General features: G+C 39.5%; 1 protein-coding gene across 9 annotated transcripts in view; it reads right to left on the reverse strand.

Annotated features, from left to right (window-relative positions):
- Positions 1 to 224: 224 nt before the first annotated feature.
- ABLIM2 (actin binding LIM protein family member 2) overlaps positions 225 to 20,960 on the reverse strand; it is a 144,836-nt gene continuing 124,100 nt past the window's right edge. For all 9 annotated transcript variants that reach the window (XM_056351376.1, XM_056351359.1, XM_056351342.1 and 6 more), the window contains 5 exons: positions 18,365 to 18,423; positions 16,265 to 16,319; positions 14,838 to 14,902; positions 14,587 to 14,667; positions 225 to 1,980 (listed from right to left, as the gene is read on the reverse strand). In XM_056351376.1, the coding sequence (XP_056207351.1) occupies positions 1,867 to 1,980; positions 14,587 to 14,667; positions 14,838 to 14,902; positions 16,265 to 16,319; positions 18,365 to 18,423 (374 nt within the window). In that variant the 3' untranslated portion in view covers positions 225 to 1,866. The remainder of the gene's footprint in view (positions 1,981 to 14,586; positions 14,668 to 14,837; positions 14,903 to 16,264; positions 16,320 to 18,364; positions 18,424 to 20,960) is intronic.

Below are 20,960 nucleotides of genomic sequence, written 5' to 3' on the forward strand. Positions count from 1 at the left end.
ATCACCAGTGAAGCAGCTTGTGCTTGGTCGGATGTGACAGTTGCTTGATGGATTGTTTAAATCATGACCAACTTCACAGTAACTTGACATTCTGAGGTACACTTAATGCTCTCCTCAGCGAGCAAATCCAGTGCAAGTTACATCTTATTTACAGTAATATCATGGGAAGACCCTATCCAGAGCAGCACTACAATCTAAAAATTATACACACATTAGAAAACTCATTTGGTTATGTCTTTGTTTTAATGAATTTTTTAAACATTTGTATCATCAGACAAAACATTAAGGTCATGAGAAAATACTTGTTTCCAACAGCATGGACTTTGAAAGTTAGTTGGAAGAAGGCATGTTCAATGCTCTGATTTTTCCAATGCTGGGTCAGCTGAAATAGTGTGTTGTAGTGCGTATATTAACCAGTTACTTTAAGGAAATGCAAAGAGACATAGTGAAGTAGGAAGTGAGTAACAAACATTCAAGGCAGTAAAAATGCAGAATACTGACACATGGCTGAAAAATGTACTTTTTGTAATGCTCTTTTAGTATCACACAAAACTAGCAACTCACTTTAAAACATTCTTTGTCAGCAACCATACTTTCGACCATATGAAATTATTAAATTTAATACAGTCTTTCAGCTGGAAGAGAGATCAAGGTCTAACGCTCATATCAAATGCTCAGATTTTGTTAGCTTTGCTTGTTATTTAAGATAGTTTCAAGGTACTGCACCAGTATCACATAGGTTTGTTTTTTTTAAATTGACTTGTACAGAAAACATGCAAATAGTAATGCATGAGGGTTTTATATATTTGATTATAATTGGATGTATTATTGATAGAGCACACCAAGCTTTTTTTGTTACATTTTATGCTGAACTGTTCCATTTCCACACCTACCAATTGCCATCACAGTTGTCATGGCTTACTGTGTAAAGCCAGAAAGTGGAGAAAGTAAGAATGTCTTTACTTAGGACATGTATTAATGAAAATAATTATTTTATAGATAGATATATCTATCTACATATAATTAAGATTACATGGTATTTTTATCAGCACGAAATGTAAAAAAAAAAGTTTTCCAAACACCCCAAACCAGTAGGAAAACATAGTCAACTGGCACAATACACTCTTAAACCAGTTTTGTATAAGGCTTCAGTTTTCCTGATGAATGGGACTAAATTCTTAAGTAGTTCTGTATACATTTTAGTCATTATAACTGTTTTATGTCACAATATATACTTAATAAAATAAAAACTCTTGTGTTGTAATTAAAGATAGCTAGTTACCTTCTAGACAAATATGACCTTTTAGAGAGTAGGCTGTGTCTAAATATAAGAAGTAGAATTAAGGTGCTTCCATATTTTTGCTTTCATTCTTAAAAAGTACCACACATAAACAATTGCAATAATTGCTTGCAGACATGCTTTTCTTTGGCTTTTACCATGTTTTTAATAGCATGTGATCCCCTGTTGGAGAATTTTATATTACTTACTTGATTTTGTAAAAATTGTGTTGTAAAACTTAATGGAACAAAATGTTGGATGTCTTTCCTTTGTCACAGCTACACTTTTTTCTCTTCCTTTCAGAATTTCCATTTGCATCAAGCAATAACTGCAAGCAACAATAATTTTCAAGCTAGATTTTTTGCACGTTGTAAACTGGGTAGGACCAGGAGTTACTGACAAAACCAGCTGGTCATGCAAGATTAGCAAATTCTCTGTATTCCAACGCATTGCCATCTAATCTGTCCTGTTTCCCCTGACACATACTAACACAATGAAGCTGGACAATGGTTCAACAGCAAGTGCATGTGATAGTTCTGGCAAGACTATTTTTGTTTTGATTAAGCACATATTTTATCCGGGAGGGGCTAGAAAAGCAGGGCCTTTTTCTTCAAGTCATTCCGCTTCCAAAGTGCCAGACGATCAAATTCCTCAATGCTCATTTTGAAGACTTCCTGGAACTCTTCAGGGGACAAATGCCTCTTGAAAATGAAAACACAAAAGGTATCATTAAGCTCGTCTGTGCACAGGAATATTTCTGCCCTTCCTAAGTTTTAAAACACATTGCAAAAATAATGCATTAGAATTTCCATTTAAATTCCCAAATTAGTTCTGGAAAAAAACCTGCATCAAATCCAAGTAAGTTCAGACTAGTTGGGAAATGAAAAAAAAAATCTTTTCAATATAGCTCTAACTGCACAGAAGCTATGGACTTTGGGAAAAAGAGTGTTTACACACAGTACTTGATGACAGAGCACACTGAGACAAATGTAAGCTATTCCAGGACTTTAAACAGATGGTGTAATTTCAGATTGGATTTGTTTTGCCTTGATCTTTAATGAGAGCGGTGGACACCACACTGGTCCACTAACACCAGCCTTGTAACAAAGGAGAGAGCACACCTAAATTCTTAAATCCAAAATGTGCTTATCCACAGGGTTGGACTCATATCAGAAGTCCAAGTTGGATAAAGTGTTTTTTTGTTTTGTTTTTTTTTTTTTAAATGCCAAGAACTATGCTTCTGTTTGATGTTTTCATGATTCAGTATTTTTTTAAAAGGAGAGAGAGAGAAAGGGAAGAATAAAAACATAAAGAACTGGAAGGAGGTAAGATAACAATCGCCTAACAATTATTGGTATACACACAGAAAAGGCAGGAAAGAGAAATGTGTGAATTAGAAATGAGTATCATATAAAATTATTCTAGTAACTGTGGACTAACTCTTGCTCAACCATTTCAGTAGTATCAGTTATGGTTCTGTTTCTGATGTGTTAAGCACACACTCTCTGAAGGGGATAGATTCAATGAGAATTATAAATTACAATTTTTAAACATGGACTCTCCTCTTCCACAAAGATTTCCTTGAAACCTGGGACCAGCCCTGCGATCTAACCCTCTCCTCCCCAACCAAGCTTTTGATTGGAAGCTCCCCAGATGCATCTGTCCTTCTGGGCACAGCTGGGCAGCCCCAGCCTGAGTACCTTGGCACCTACTTAAGTACCACTTATATCCAAAAATTAGGTCCCTCAAAGCTGCTGAGTGCAAGAAACACTTGGACATGCCTCACACAGCAGAATCAGGCTCATCACACATTAAACAAGTGCATAATTTCAAAGGAAGGATATTGTCCCTTTTCATCTCACTGCCTCCTGGTGCCAGAATTTCCCGGGAGGTAAGAAACCTGGGTTCAACATCCTCATCACTTGGAAAAGGCTCAAACCCACCATCTAGTCCACATTACCCACTCTAAAGATGCACATCGGCAACCAGACAGGAAGGTAATTTTAAAAGAGATACAGTCCTCACAAATGTGAATTATGCTACCAGAAAATGTCAAGTGCAAGATGCTGAAGGTAGGGGGAAACATAGTGCTCCCCAGGGGAAGGGGAGCCACTGGCTCCTTTAGACTATGCTTTTACCAGTATTTAAAATAGGCCAAGGCTGTCTTGCATTTGAATCAGGTTCCAGCACTGTCTGGATGACAGCTTGCCACTAGGAGCCAAAATCGTGGCAGGAGCATGCTAAGCAGCCCTGGTAATCCCACAGCGGTTTACCCAACCAGGACAGACACAGCCCCATTGGCCCTACCTTACAAAGCTATTTTTTTGACAAATTTGAAAGCAAAAGTTTACTTTCCCTTTATTAACAATCAGTTGATCTTTGTAATGTAAATTACTCAAGGAAAACTGATGAAAGTGTTTGTAAGAAATCACTACATTTAAATACCTTGAATGGTCATCATGGGCCCTTGTGGTTTCTTAAAAAAAGACAGCTTTAGGTTTTTTCCCTTGAGATTCCACATATTGAGAACAACAGTGACTAAGAGCTTGGAACTGAGCCTTCATTTTTCATTTGACCACTGATAGCAACCCACCATAAGCACTATGCATAGCACGGAACAAACACGCCATGCATATTTGGCAAAGGAGATCTTGTTTTGCATGGGAACAAGCAACATCTGACCACGTATTTTAGAAACAACCTCTCACCGACAGAATTTAATTCTCCTGGGTTTGGAAAGAAAAAGTAACTTCTCTCTGTATTGATTTTGAAAAATATTTTCCTGGTAATCTAGTGGACAAATGTGAGCAAGCTTAACTTCAGTCATTTCTCACAGCAAGGAACATGTCTGTAAACTGTGGGATTAAAAAAGAAGTCTGGATGAGCAAAGCGTATCATATTTTGGTTTATCTTACTTTCTAGACTGTGGGTAAGACTTCAGATGTCACCTTGCTCAGGAGAAGGCAGTGACAAACTGTAGTTCATACTCAAAGAGAAAATCAGAAAGCCTATAGCCCGCAAGTAAATCCACTTTGCCAATCACCCAAAGCCACAGGAAATGTGAAACTTTAAAAGGAATGTTTTCACATTATTTTTTTCCTTGAGGTAAATTACCCCATGTCTTCCTAGAAACTGTTGTGGTCTCATCAGATCTGTTTCAATACTGAAGATCAACAGGGGGGGAGTCAGGAAGCCCCACATCATCCATCGGGCCTCTTCTCCGGGGTGCCAACACTTGCTGCACCTTTGCCCCACAGTGAAGCTTGTCACCAACCTCCGTTGTGACAACAAGCTCTGCAATTCCCCCTTTCCTTGCCAAGGCCGTACATTGTCATTTATCATTTTGCTTTGCCCTCGAGGCTTAGTGAGCTTTCAATCTGCATGCATCTATCCAAGCCAGTATGAATCAGATGTGCAGCCTGCTCCTCTGCTAGTATCCAGATATCACCTTCATTCCTTGCATGCACTTGTTTTCTAATTATACTTAAGTTCTGGTTTACATAAGCACAATTATTATTTTTTTTCCTCACAGAAGCTCTCGGTTGGTGCCACCTGGTCCAAAAGCAGTTGAGAATTTCCAGCCTAGGGATGCAGTAGCAGAGACTGAGATGGGGAAAGCACCAGCTCACTTATTTCCACCTCCCATTCCACTAGACAGTTTCTTTGCTTTTAATTTTCCTCCGCATACTGTCCGTCATCTCAAGGACTAACAACCATACCACAATATTAGCAAAGTTTCTTACTCCCTCAATGAATTACCCACATGCAAAATTAATTCTAGTAGAAGGGAACACCTCCCCTCTGGTCTGAACCCTCTCTGAGGACACCAGCCTGTGCCCAGTGTAGCGTCACTCCCACCATTCTCCCTGCACCACAGAAGCTTTCACTATCCCCTTCTTAAGCATCATGGGCTCTAGCTTCGGGACTGACCCCAGAAGCAGCAATGATTACAGTTCTGTCTGCAGATTTTGGAATAAGCCTTGATCCCAGGAAGATGTCATCAAACTGGCAGGGCTTCAGATGAAAGTAACAAAAGTAATCAGGGGTTGCAGAGTTTGATTTATGAGGAAAGACTAAAAGGCCTAAGTATGTACAAGCGTAGCCAGATGATGACTAAGGGAAAATATGGTAAATGTCTACAAGTATTTGAAGGGTCTAAACACCATGGGAATAGGCCAGTGTGAGAAGTTTATGTTCATACTTTTCTTTGTATGTGTGTTGTTAAATTTTGCCTGCACTATTGCTGGGACTTCACTAAACCTTATAGCTTTAAGACCTAGAGCTCTTCCCAAATAAAGGCAGAGAAAACACACAAGAATCTTAGATTGATTTATCTTTCTTCTCAGCTATTGGAATATTAATTTGTTTTAACTGAAGCGTTATTTTGTCTCATTAATCAAACAAAAGAAGGGAAATTGAAAATGATGCATAGGGAATAGAGAGGATATTCATCTTGAGGTGTGAGAGAAGATGTGTGTGTAAAGCTATGCCTTACAAGGCCATGAACGTGGTTACTTTTTTTTTTTTTTTTTTTTAGGATTGGATCAACTTAAAACATCCAGCTATGTTAACAGTGCATCATTGGGCCATTAAATGAATGGCCAGAGTTATTAGTAAAAGTAATATTCATTCCTTTTTTTTTTTTACTAGTGTTGGCCTTGTTTACATAGGAAGTCTGGGTGTTTTACAGTGTGCTAGTAACCAATTCTTAATTCCCTTTGTGACAATTTGGTCATATTCAGGCAGCTTAATTCAACCTGCTTCTCTGCTCTGCATCAACTGCAAAGCTGGGCACATTGCTGATGCTGAGTGCAGAGGACCAGCTTAAGGTCCCCTTCTGCCCACGCTCTGAACTGACTGCATTTAAGTGAGCTCAGTTCAGAAGCTACATAGTGATGTCAACATCATGCTACCTGAAAACCTTGCTAAAAATAAGGTAAAGAGTTTAGATGGTTCTTAATCTTCTTAAAAAGTCTGCCATACTGGAGCTTGCAGCATCAGAACATCAGCATTTTGGATATATTCAAGTATGCAATTGCCACGCTAGGAAGGACATTGTATTATTTTGATAAAATTGTATTAATCTGAGGCTTGTAAAGTCAATAGTGCTCAATCTTTTGTTCTGAATAGCGTTTTGTGTCAGCTTGCATGGGAAATTAGAAAAAGAAAGTGAGGCTCAAGTTTAGTAAAGTGCTGAGGATCCACCAGATGCATCCACGAGTCACAGCAGTGGATTTGTATGAAGAGGAGAGTCATGTCTGCAGAACCACAATCTCTCACCTGCACTAACAGCATTTTGGATTAGAGATACAGGATCACAACCTTGGGATCACACTCTGGGAAGCCTGAAGGTGGCCTGCAGCTTGGAAGCTGAATGCTGCTGCTCTAATTCCTCACCCGCATGTTACCTATAGGGCACAGCACTGTGCGAGAAGGGTACCACACCTTGCTGCCATTATGTAGCTAGCTCTCCTAAAACATGCAAATGCACAACCGAAGGATTAAACCACAAATGTTTCTTATGAAGATACACAGAACTAAGCAAGGGCTGAGCTAAACCCCTCTACTGCAATGCAACCGCTATAATGGAAAATTCTCATGCTCTGCAAAACACCGTCATTAAAATGCACGGTACAGATACATGCTCATTTTTGAGTCTCTGAGAACAAAAGTAATTAATCGCACATTCAGATACTTGGTCCACAGTGTTATCTCAGAAAGAAGTGATGTTTTTTGCTGTAAATTAATGAGGCTCGTCTCTTTTTTTTTTGTGGCCTGCTAAAAAGTCACTAATCATTTGAAATAGAGTTACAATGTTTATTTAATTCAATGAGATTTCTTTTCCTGGAGAATAATAGTGCTTTTACTGAAATTCAGACGTTCAAAACTAATACCTAGGAACATGGCATTAGTGTGAATAAGTCGCAGGAAGGGAAAATTGCAATTAACCGACAGCCGTACTACAGTAAGCTGTGCCCAGGTCATGCTGCACAAGCACGGTTACTCTGTGTCAGTAATTGGATGGGAGTCCTCACATAAAAACCCACTGATGCAGGAAATTCAGAGGACACCATACTTTTTCATGAGTCGATATTGAACCCATGAAGCAACACAGTAGATGGCAGGAGGTGATGAGTTGGAAGACTAGAAAAATCGAAGTCCTAACGCCTAGAGGTCATTTAAAACTTCAGGTTTATTTCTCTTTTGCTTTTTGTTACATTATGTTCATATGAAATGATGGCTGAGCATTACATCACCTTTGCTTGAATCCATAGTGAATCCTTCAGCTAGTCTTTCTCTGAAGCACTACTGTGCACTCTGTTTTAGAGTGCATTTCAAATAGTCATCCACTCAAATTCATTTTTGTTCGGAGTCCTTGTAACACTTACAACGTCTGACCCACAAAATCCAGAAGTAAAAGCTATAGGATCTTTTCCAGAATCTTCAAAATGCAAAATATTCAAAGTAAACTGGGATTTACTGGGAAGCGTTTATTCACAGGTAGGCAAGCATTGATATAAATAATGGAATCTCAGATCTTTAGGGTAGCACAGAGGCTTTACTGGTGGGACACAGTCTCTTCCTGTATTAAGACTTAGGATATTAAACCTACCTCAACATTTGGAACAGTAACAGCGTCCTCCCCCCCCAGTTTTATTTCTTTCCACTCCCCCTCCATTCCCTTTTCCTGTGCCTCCCAAAGTTAGCCCAAATATTACTTCTGGATGCCCAATCATAATTTTCTGGAAAATTTTCTCTTTTATCTATTGAAATTCAAATCCTCATTTTGCTTTCACAAGGTTTGCACTCTTCACCCTTCTTTCTGGTGCACTGCTGGGGCTCAGCAGGCATTTCAGAGGTTTCTTCTAAGCCTACTGCATGGCTCATTACCAAGCTGTAATTAGCCATGTGCCACATTCCCAAGGGAGTATTGAATGTTACGCTCATCTACGGAATAATTAAGCTTCATGCTCAATAAATATTTCAAATTATTTAGTAATTATGTGATAGGGGAGGGAAAGTTAAGAAATAGCATGAGTTGCCACCTAATGAACTTCAAAAGATAGCTAGAGCAGCTCAGTTGATTAGGGGATGAGGCAGCAGGCACTACGATTGCAGTGACACTAGATGAAAACACTTAGAAGAGGGAACCGCTGAAGCACTTGTGCAACCGAGCCTTGGCAGGAGGTGTGCTGCTTCCACATAGCCATGTGGGACCCAAAAACGCTCCCAGGAAAAGTAGTGTAATAGAAGCAGCAAGGAAAGGAGTCTGAAACCCTTCCCCATGCTGGCGTCACCCCAAGTGTCTATACAAGGCTGCTGGATCTGTGGATATACCTCGTTTAGTATTTCAGGGTACCGTGAAACTTCACAGAGAAGCTGCATTCTGGTCAGCACTACTACTGTGGGGTACCTGCAATCCCACTTCTTGTGGAACACCACAAGGCGCACACAAAATATTCTGCAGTAGCACTGTACGTTCTGAATTTTCTACCAGCTGAGTCATCCATAAATATGCAAGAAGCCAAACAGATAAAAGTATTTCTTTTAGGGATAGCAATATAATACCTACACAGTGGTACACATGGAACATCTCTGAGGATAACCTGGGCCATCTTTCTCTCATCCAAACAAATCAGCTTTTTCATACTGACATTGACATAAGTATTTGCCTTCAGCAGACTGATGATAAAAACCACTATGTAATTAAGAAAATAATTAATAAATAAAACTAAAACTACAAATCCATAATGAATATGAAAATATATAGAAGATTTTGAGTTTCACAAATTGCATTCGATTTAGGTACAAACTATTCTTAGAGCAGATTTTCCAGTTTCCCTTAGTTTGGGCTTTAGTGCACCTGTAATATGAATGCTCCACATTGAATCTCTGTTCACTCCCACAGTGTTTCCACTCAGATAGGATTTAGCCTTCATACATATCACATAATTTGTAATGCATATTTCATTTTACAACAGCTCCTTTCGTAATGGATTTGAAAACTTAACATAGACATCCAGCACTGATCAAAACACAAGCATATGCCTAAAATAAGAAACACCATACAAACGTTTTTCAAGATAAACAGTGCAAAGCTCCACTGAAGTCAGTGACCTGCACTTTGTCACTCCAGGTTATGAGCTTCATCGTGAAGTGACCCCGTAACCTCAAATCCAGCCCCAAACTACAAAATGCACTTCTCTGTTGTTAAAACACACAGCATTCCAGTTTTGCTCTGATTTTCTCCATCTGAGCTCCAGAGGAGGTGGGACACACAACATTGCTTGTATGAATGACACTGAGGAGCTGGGGCTGTTACAAATTCAGCCTCAGTTACTGGAAACCAGTCCCAAAATGGTTGCAGCCCAAATGGTTAGAACCCAGGGTGGCTGTTGAATAAAAACTAGTGGAAAAAATGTCATCCCTAAAATGAGTCCAGACAAGCAGTTTCAGGAGGAAAAGCATGTTTGAATTAAGTGAGTACTCTGTTCAAACAAGACCGCACCCATGATTAAATCTCTTATTTCTGTTTACAAGAGAACAAGGTGGCAGATGAAGGTTTGCTACTTGACATTCCAGAACACTTTTTTCCTTAGCAGTTGTTTCAGCGTATACTTGTTAAACAAAGAATGAACAGGCTTTTTTTTTGTTTGAACAAAAGTGGTATAATTTCCCTTCTACTGCATTTGATAGGCATAAATGAATAACGCTTTTAACTCTCTGACATCCAAAAGAAAAGGCTAAAGAAACTAAGATACATTAAGATAAAAAAAAAATCAAATGAAAACACTAGAAGATGGTTTCCAAATGGAAGACTCTGACTATGTTGGCTTTCAAAGCTACCAGCCTGTGACCACAAAAGAAATCTTATACTCTGTGACAAAAGCAACTTCAAGAGGAAAAAAAAACCCCAGTAAATCTATGCAGCTGCACATGAACCATCAATCTGGATGAGCAAGCACTGAACCACACTGCTGTGACTGTACAAAAGGCAAACAATACCCAATGTAAGCTAAAAGTACCAAGTGCGTGCTTTTAGGAGACAAAAGCCTAAACCATAAAAGGTATTCAAGTACTTAAAAGGGGTATCAAGAATTTCAAAAGTGTTCATAAGCCCAGCTTCCTCTGGAAAAAAACCCACAACAGGCCATGTGGAACATCATTGGGAAACCAGCAGGTGAGTAATGTCCTAATGTGTACCACCCAAAGGTGATGTCTTTGTGCCTGGAAACTCAGGACTTAAGTTGTCCAAATTTGGGAAATTTGTTCCAGGACACTTATATTTAAGCCTCTGCATAACAATAAAACGATCCTTTTCATAAAACGTTCCAAAGTAGACTAAAATACATATTTTTTCAAAGGCTACTGCAGCAAGAGCACCAAATAAGCCTATTTTGTAATTATGTTAAGGCTATGTCTTCACAGAATATACCAACCTAAGCAAATTAGGGATTCACAGAGGCTTCAAAACAGGGCCAACTTTAAAATTAGACCATGTTCCTCAAGGCCTTGTTCAGCTGCTTTTTGCATGCATCCAGAGATGGAGTCTCCATCGCCTCCTGGGCAGCCTGTTCCAGTGCACTGTTCTCCCAGGGAGGAATTTTTCCCTTGTATCTAATTGTATTTCCCTTCCTGCAACTTGTGACTGTTGCCTCTTGGCCTTCCAGTGTTTGCTTCTGAGAAGGGTGTATTTTCTTCCAGAACCTCTCTACTGCAAAGGTGAGTTGCTGCCTCACATTCAGCTTGTTTTCCATCAGGACCATCAGATACTTTTCCGCAGAGCTGTTCCCCCCTCCTTGCACTGATGACTGGTGTTACTCTGTCACAGGTGCAGGAAACTGGATTTACCTTCACTGAACTTCATGAAGTCCCTGTTGACACATTCCTGTAGCCTGGCCCAGTCCCTCTGACTGGAGGCTCTGCCCACCTGAGCATCAGCTGCTGTTCCCCAAGTCTGTGTATCTGCAGATGCAGCCAGGGTGCAGTTCCTCTTCACCCAGACCATGTAATCCAACCCTGTGCTACTGCTCTGTTGTCCTGCAACATTATCTGCATTAACTTGTTCTTCACCATTCCCTGTTAGAATAGCTCACGGGAACGCTGCTCCATTCATCTAATGTTAGATAAGAGCACTGTGGTAGAGAGAAACTTCTAAAAAACCATCCTGGGTTAAATCCTTATTCAGTGTAAATTCCTTGCATTTCTAATCAGCTTATACTAAATGAAGATCCAGGCTATCCATTCAAAAGCCTGTGTGCCAGTAATGTATTTAAACATCAGCAGACCATTTATTATAACGAATTCTCAATGCTCTATGTATTAGTTCCCTGTTGGCATAAGTATCTCCTGGAGGAGCACCAGGAATTGGGCGCTTCTGCCTCACTGCTGAGTTAGAACAAGCAAACAAAAACATGCTGAGTGTTTCTATGCTTTTGAAAGAAAGAATTCCTATTATTTGAATGCGTTTATTACCAGTTGAGCCTTCCTAATCTCTAGATACCTCTTGGGCTTAGAAAAATATGCATTCCTACAGGAAAATATTTTTTAGAACCCTTAAAATAAATTTCTTACAGAACAGTGTAATCTAAAAAATACTCACAATGGGAGCAAAGCTAGGAAAACACTACCACCCATTAAAACCCCACCCTCCTGCGGTCCTTGACCATCAGCTGAGGTCTTCACTGCAGCCTCCCTTAATCTGACCCAAGGAGCTAATACTGTTTTACTTGAGTTCACTTTTCATGACAGGAACACTCAGTATCAGAGACACCCCTTGGAAGAGGGAATCAGAGACAAACAACAGTGCCCGTTCCATGACTTCTGTGCCAGATCATTCAGAGTTCACAAACAGGAGCCCGCTTCAAGTCAGCTTGCGAGAATGCTGCTAAATAAATCTAGCTTACGCAGATTTAGTCACCTTATTGCTCCTAAGTAGAGAAGGAAATCAAACATCATGTACGAGATGTTCTAGTCATACTGGACACAGTAAGACCGCTTTCAGGTTTGACAGTTGATACAAAACACAACAGTTCTAGGTCTCCTCTCACGGACACCACCTGTACCCTGTCCACAGCCATCACACCCAGGAGCTTGTTCTGATTTGCAGCAGCGAGAGCAATGCAAGGCTTCAGCTCACAAAACTGATCAGAATAAAACTCTAATATTGTAAGATTTTTGTTTTATTTAAGTATTTTCCTAGGTAAATCACACTACAGTTTGGATGGGCTTAGCAGTGCTATCACCTTTAGCAGTTCTGTAGGCACAAGCCAGCCCTTCCACAAGTGACACTGGCTATGCAGGATGAAAACAGATCAACTGGCAACCAGTTCTGCTTGGAGTGAGCACCTGCCTCCTAGAGATCTGTGAGCATCGAATCTTACCTTCCAGAATTGTGAAATGGAGCTCAGGTGAAGGTGAAATCCAACCTTGGCACCTGCTTCCAGCGTGAAGATACCAAGATACTCCTAAGTGGGTCCCCTACTAACAGACGGCGGGGGTATGTGCCTAATCCTGATCCGTTCCTGTGCAAACCCGTACACCCACCTCGCCCTGTGTCTGGCTCAAGACTGAAAGCTGCTGAATACACAAGCCAGCAACTAAGTTGCAATCTTCTTCTTCTGCCACAAGAGGAAATAATGATAAACTTCTTCTCTATATAAAGCTTAGAGAAACTTATTTCCAGCAATTCCGTAATGCAGAAAGAAGGGACAGGGAGGAAGGAAAGCAGCTGGCAGGGAAGGCAACAGCTTGTGCCTGTCACTCAGCTCTCTGCATATGGTTTGAATGTGTAGATGAGCTGCTGCCTCTGTTCTTCCAGTAGTCAAAATCCTATTAAAATGCTGCTAATTTAACTGTTTAAAAAACTACCAATCCCTAATAAACGTAAGATGGTTTCCAAAGGAGTCCTTCCTGCCAACACACGTGTTTAACATAGTGCAGCAATCAGCAGGACCAGCCCGGTCCCCTTATTGCTTCTCTGGTGCAGGTCTGAAGCAGATCTTATTGACTGTTCTTTCTGCAAACCTCTGCGAGATGTTTGAAGTCGTCAGGCTCCTTGAGCTATGATGCACTGGGCTGCACCTGCCGCGAGGCAGACGGAGCAACTCCAACATTATACAAACAGCAAACCCAGCCGAGGACAGTATATGAGTTACGGATAATGGCAGCCAGGACAGGCACGATCCACCCGAAGCAAACTACGTGTTGTCTTAAAAAAAGTAACATGGAGCTGCATTTGCTATTCAGACCAGTCTGATGTATTTAAATAAAGACTCTGTTCTTTAATATACACACACACATATATGTGTATATATAAAAGAATCCTTTATAGGATGTGTCCAGATGAGTATCCCTCCAACTCCCTGCTCCTTTTTCTGGACTCATTATGCTTTTTATTATTGCTATCATGCCTTGCTATACCCCAGGCTTAAAACAGCACGTTTGAGGCTTTTTCCTTACAATCAAATCAATACCATTTGCTGGGTAATCAAGCAACAAGCACATTGAACTATTTAAGAATGTAATACCATTTCCAAAATATACTATGTATATAAAAACTTGGTAAATGATATTTTTTTAATTGATCTTTAATGAAGACCTTTCTGCCTCTTCACAGTTTTTCTTCTTTTTTTGCTTTAAGATTTAAGTTTTTTCTTCTTTTCTTGTCACATTATCAAGATAAAAAACCAATATATTTATTTAAATATAAATCTTCCCGAAAGTGCAATATTGTTATCACATATTTTTTACTGAGCTATCTTTGGCCTTTGGAAACTAAGGTTTCCTTTACAAGAAATTATATCTGCATTTCTCCAGCATACACTGCTACTTTTTGAGAGAGATGGATGCTACAGCAAATCTGTGGCACAGTGATCATGGATCACAGAGCCAAAGGCAAGGCTGAATAAGACAATGGACCAGACATAGGTCTACATATTTGCAGGATAAAAGGAGGTATTTTATAATACTCAGGTTATTCTAGGAGGATGTTTTTTACAGGAGTTAAAAACACAAGCTTCCACCTGTTCCATTCCAACTTTCAATATCCTGTATCATCATCCAAAACTAACATGTTTCATCGGTATCTTTGTAAAACACCATTTGCTCAGATATTTACCAGGTTTTTGGCTACTCTTTTTTAGTTAAATTGCCCACGTACTAGTGTTTTGCAATAAAACATAATATATAATGTTATTCCTCTCTCCTCTCTTCTTTCATTGCTATTACTTGGTCACAGGAATACCTACAATGGTAAACAAACAGAACAAAGACTTGCAAAGCCATCAAGCAAACATCATTCCTACCTCCAGCCTGGTCCTGTCCACATCCTTAGGCAGTTTCACACGAACTCGGTTTGTTACAATAAGTGTTTCATAAGGATAAATCTGTTAAAAAGACAAGAGCATATGAACTCCAGCCAAATCTGATTCTTATGTGCGGATGTGACAGTGTGGAGAACTTACTAATTTAAACGGTACATACTTGCATCTTGATTTGACAAATATTTCACTGGGACAAAAATTAACAAAATAAAAAAAAAAGGAACATATGTAACCTTGCTAGGAAGTGCTGAATCTGATTGTTCTTCCAGTGTTGGAAAAGCCCTTCTTACCTTGTATTCTGCAAGAGAATAAGAACAGGTTCACAGTTTAGAATTTATAGGCTTCTTTTGGAGACACTGCAACGAACATTTAGGTACGTCAGCGATTTGTTGCGCTACTACATTTCTGTCTTCTCAATAGCTGTTGGACAACTGCATGTATAGTATGCATTTGACCCTCATGCTCTGAATGCCTATAACGCTGTCTATCACTGAAGCAGTAGTCCTTGAAATTAAACGCTTATTACAGAAAGTCCATCTCTTGATGCTATTGGGTTACACAGTGAGTATTCTGGCAAAATTGGGAATTTCTCTTTACAGGATGCTTTTGTGCAGAGTTAAGTCAGTCTGTCATCCAAAAGTCCTGCCCTTATTGTTCTTTACTGGAAACAGTTAAAATATATGGATTATTACAGGCATGTCAGCTTGGGAACATACATGAAAACCATTATGTTAATACAATATTTCAAGATGCCAACATCCTGCACTTGGGCTGACCGCAGAAGGAATAACAACAGTGAAGAGAAGATGATTTAGGGGTGTGGGGACAATGACTCCTGGATCTAAACTAGCACAGGAGTATTCTAGTTAGGTCACTACATGACTATATATGCTATGACTACCACAATGTCACCTGTCCACAACCATGATTAAATGCAATCAGGAGAGCCAATACATTTTCATAGACCTTTTTATGGTCTGAAATGAAATCAGAGATAAGCCTACTTTTCAAAATCTGTACTTTGTTCAAACATAGAGAAAAATGTTTGCATCAATACAGAAGCATGAAGTGAAGCATCAGAGTAAGATTTTCAAAATGAGCTCAAGCGTCTTGGAAACAAAATCCTACTCTTCCCCATGAGTAGATGCATATTCCTAAATTGCTCTGCTCTTTTGAAAATTTCAACACAAGTTCCATATTAAGTTCACAGTCCATTTAAACTGTAACAAAAACAAATAATGCAAATGAATTCTGCTTTTTGAATTCTGTATATTTTAACCACACTGTAGCACAAACAAGAAGCACAATGGACATCTTTTAAAAAATGAGATATGCCTTGAAGCAGTGATTATCTTAAATTTCTTCCTGCCTTTGATATAAGACCACCATCCCAGAGACTGTTGCCACATATTGAGGATACTGGGATTGACTCAGCCTAGTTGTACCACTTTATGATACAGGACTTCAGTCAGGCTTTATGTTCAGTTAGATGAAAAGAAGATTCTCTGTGATGAACATGATACTGAGGTGGATCTCTGTCTAGTCATTACTACATGAACTATGGGGAGATCTCAGAATAGAAACCTTTCTGGCAATGTATTAATGAGCATCCTCAAAGGAAGAAAACATGAAGTGAAGTGAAAATGAAATTGCAACGTACCTTTCATCCCCCAGCTTGCCTCCTGGTCCATTTCATATTGGCCCATATTTTCAGGCTGAAAGAGAAAGACAGAAGCAATGTAGCAGCAAAATACACTACTAAACCACTCTGCATGTTGACAAGAGAAAAAAGAAAACCAGTTGGTACCAGACAATCAAAACACAGATCCTGGCAAGACAGAATGAGAATACAGAGTTTCATTTGAACTCAACCTAATTGCTCAAGTAAGCAAGGTAGGACTGAAATTGTCACATGCCTTTCCATGCCAAGCAGACATCTTACTGCCACTGTCACAAATCACTTATGCAGCACTAAAACATCTCTCACTCTGCTTTCTGCTTCACACTGCTGATGCCATTAAGACCAGGAAGAACTGTGCATGTGTGCCATAGCTTTGTCTGACTCGTTGTTATTCTTCCTTTGCCGGCAAATGGTATGATGAAAAAACATTACAGGAGAACAGAAAAGCACTATTATATGGGTTTTTTTCCCCTGAGTCTCATTTTTGCCTGTTAAGGTACGAACGGTGTGCACAGCTATGCTCACAATAACCTGCAAGGTTCCTTGTCGTTTGGTTTCAGTTTATTTTGTTATGCAGCACTGGGATGGCTGATTAAAAATAACAAACCGCAGAAGCTGGTATGAACCAGCGGTCCAAACAGAGGACATCCACTGCGAGAGGAATTTTGGCCTCAAGGATTTGACCACGTGCAAGCAACCTTTCCAACCTCCCTACCGTTTTCAGCTAAGGTTGGAGCCTTTAGGTGGGACAGCTGCTGCCACCCGCCGCTTCCACGCTGCACTGCACGGCTCCAGCCGGCGCGCGCGGCCAGCGCACGGCTGATGCGGCTGGTGTCCGCCTGCCTCTGTCAAGCCTCCCGATGGCTTTGGTACCTCACCAGTACAGTGGCTGGGCGCCAGTCAGTCCCTCGCTTCAAAGTTACTGGTAACAGTTATTGTGAAAAGTCAGAAAAAGACCCCGTTGACTCACAGGTGGGGACAGGTTTCTCCAGACCCTTTTAGTTTCCGAAGTCACATTTGATCAAGTTGCAGTGCCACTGGTTCCTTCACAGAGGAATTCAGGCAGTCAGGTATTGAAGCAATGCAGGCACAATTAGCCCTGCAAGATTAACTCAAAGGGATGGACATTTCAGTAGCTACTGAAAAAATAATTTAGCTACTCTTTTGACAGTTGCTTTCTTGTTGTCCTCCCAATGACCTGCAGTTTGACATGTATCACTGTAAAGTAAAATCCCACTCGTGCTTTTGTAGCTTTCACATCTTCCTTTGGAGAAAGGAGGGAATCTGAATGAGGTCCTGTCCATGTAGTTTAGACACAAATCAGTCTTATAAATTTAAGTGCACGTGTGCATGTATGTATGGCCAGCTTATTGCTATTAAGCATAATGGATTTGTACCTAAAAATGGTAAGCCATGAACTGAGAACCCGTAATGCTAGATGCCAGAGAGTAAGAGAGACCATAGGGTCAAAGATGCCTTTTCCCTAGACTTACAAAAATAATAAAAAAAGATTAGAAAAAGAACAACTAGTCTGATCTGATCATAATTGTTACGTATTTTGCTTTCTAGATTGCTGTCTGCCATTCTCTCTATATTGCTCCCTCCCTGCCTTAAAAGTACGATGACTGTGCGTGTATATACATACACATATACACACATGCATACTAGAAAAAAACCAGACAGATGGTTCAAGAAATGGAATGGATGTGGGCTGCTCCACCTTTGCTCTAAGATCATTACTTGCGTAATTATAGGCCTAACTCACTCTATCATTAATTCAAGCTATACTGTGATCTATTAATATAGATTAATAGCCTGTGCATTTTCGACCTTCGTTTGTTTTGGGAGGAGAATCAAGATTTCTAATGCTCATGATGTACACAATTAAAAGGAGAAGCCTCAGTCTGTCTTACTCTTGCAGACAGACAAACTGTAACCCACATAGGGTATGAATCTGTCAGACAAGGCTGGCAGCCAAAACACCTTTGAAGTGTCTACTGTGTAGATTTTCAACTACTTACTAAGCTGCCTGTTTATGATACACTATTGCTTGGAGAATGCATTTAAATGTATACCTACCTGATGTAAGCCATTCTTTCCATAGCCAGGCAGAGAAGCAGATTTAGAATATGGAAATCCTGTAAAAGACACAACATACAACTGTATGTTTTGTAAACCCTTTACAGCCTACTGAAACACAGAATTCAAGAAAACATCCAGAAACAGAAATTACAAGATCAATATGTACATTCTATTAATGGGATGACATATAACTGAGCAATGCTCACCTCTTCTCCATATTTAATGTACATGAACATGTGTAACAATGTCTATAAATAACAGCATGCCAGTAGGCGCTCACCTTACCGGGCATGACATGAACAGAGCTGTGGGACTCATGTTACGGAAGCCTTATGCAGCTACGTGATGCAAAGCAGATTTGAGAGCTCGTGAAATCTCTGCCCTCCAACTTTGTGTAAACCATGACTTGAAAATGGGATTAAAGGTACCATCATTTTAGAGTTACATCACTTCTGATCAGGATGTATGTGGTTTTGGTTTTGTCTCTTCAAAAGGAAGGATTTGTAGCCTACCACTTAAAAAAACCCCACAAAAATGTTTTTGCTTTCTTTAAAACTTCTACTGTTTCAAGTGGAAAAAAGCATAAAAGAAGATATGGCAATAGATAAAGTAAATCAGTGAGAGTATAAATACTCATGAGAAAGTTAAAAAAATAGACAAAATCAGCAAAGCAGTGTTACCATGAACAAACTGTATGTAATATGGTGATGAAACTGTGTGCAGCCACTATGAAACAACTGAGAAGTCTTACTTTTAATACTGAGAATCTAATAAGAAAGTTTGGAAGTTCCTTTTGTCAGTGAAAGGACAAAAAGTGTTTCAGATTATTTTTTGGTTAATTAAGATAATGCTGTATTATAAGCAGCAACAAGTTGAATCAGTTTAAAAGAAACAAAAGATGAACAAACAAGTGTGTAATAAACATTCTTGATTCCAGTACAGGAAACTTTGATAACTGCAAAGAGTTAGAGAAGTCAGTTAGCTCAAAGAACTGGACATACAATGCTTCTTTCTGTCAAAAATCTTAGCAATCTGTGTCCAAAGGGGAATGCAGGAGGGGGGAATCCAGACCTCACTGGATTAATAAATACCCTGAGGAGATGATTAGGAATAAGCATACAGAAAGAAAAAACAAAAGATGGATCAGCAAAGAGCTCGTGATGTGCCGAGATAAAGTGAGAACTGCCAGAAGTCAAGCTGAGTTAAACACTGAAAAACGATACTAAAACAAATAGAGAAAGGTTCCCCAGCTATCCAAATAAAAAGAGAACAAGGAACGAAGAAATGGGATCACTGGGAGCTACGCTGACAGTATACAGCAGAGGTGAAAGGTAACCTAGACAGGGCTCCAACAGCAGCATTTCATCGCTGTTTTTAGGAACAAAAGATAGAGCACTGAGTAAGGAATGAAAGCTAGCGGGATAAGGGAACATTGATGAATCACAGCCATAATGAAAAAGCACTTAATGTACTTAAATAGGGAGCGATAAGCTCACATCAAATTGCAAGTCCAATACCTCTTACCACTGGAGAAGAGCAACTATAGTTCTTATATTTAAGAGGGGGGAAAGCTAATCAGGAGCTACCAGCTTGCTTCCAACAGAAAACTTAAGGAAAGACTGAACAAAACCATCAATGTAAACAGAAAATCAATTACATTCACATAGATTTTAATTGGTTTGACATAAGTTAAGGACACAGTGCCAGGCTTGCTTTCTTTGTTAAGAGAAATTACTTCTGCACAAGACAAATTTTATTGGATCTCATCTAATGTGATATTATTACAGTGACTGGTATTTGGCCACACTTGACATTAAATGCAAATCTGGAAAAGATGGGAGTTTATCAGAGGAATTATAAAGTCTGTAAGGAAATAACAAAATGTAAGAAATGGGTAGTGAGAACGGAGCAAGGCTGCTAAAGAAAAGTGTCAGCATGGACTGGTGTTGAGCTGAAATTGACTCAAGTTTTCACTAATAATCTGGACACCAAAAATAGTAATGGACTAACAAACTTTGCTGTCTACACAAAGTAATAAAAGTACTGCCGATACAGAGGAGCACTGGGATATCATAAAGAATGGGGATAACCTTGAACATTAGAATAATAGAAATGGCATAAAATTTAATAATTCATGGGAAAACCATGCACTTAGGGACTAATAAATACACCAAACTTCTATAATTCAAGCTGAGAGCTCATAACTTGGAAATAATAGGGAAGGAGAGAAGCTTAGATATACAGCTCAATCACAAATAACCTTGAGTTGCTAGGACAAGCATAAAAAAAGGCAGAAACTAGATATGCATGTCCTGATACATATAAAATGTGGAAACAATAGCAGTGACAGGAGATCTTGGAGGATTCCTTTGTGCTGCTCTTGTTCATCCCTGTTCGCATGGGTTAAATTAACCCCAGAAGACCCGTGGTCTACAGGATAACTGGGGCAATGAAAGCTCATAACAGGAGAGAAGGCTTGATAAACTTTGCTTATTTAAGCTAGTAAAATGATCTATCAAAGCAAGAGTTGTTTCAGAAACGTAATCAATTACCATCTGAGAAGTGGTATAAACTACGAGCAGAACTTACGTGT

This window comes from Falco biarmicus, chromosome 1 (genome assembly GCF_023638135.1).
Source record: "Falco biarmicus isolate bFalBia1 chromosome 1, bFalBia1.pri, whole genome shotgun sequence".
Taxonomy (NCBI): domain Eukaryota; kingdom Metazoa; phylum Chordata; class Aves; order Falconiformes; family Falconidae; genus Falco; species Falco biarmicus.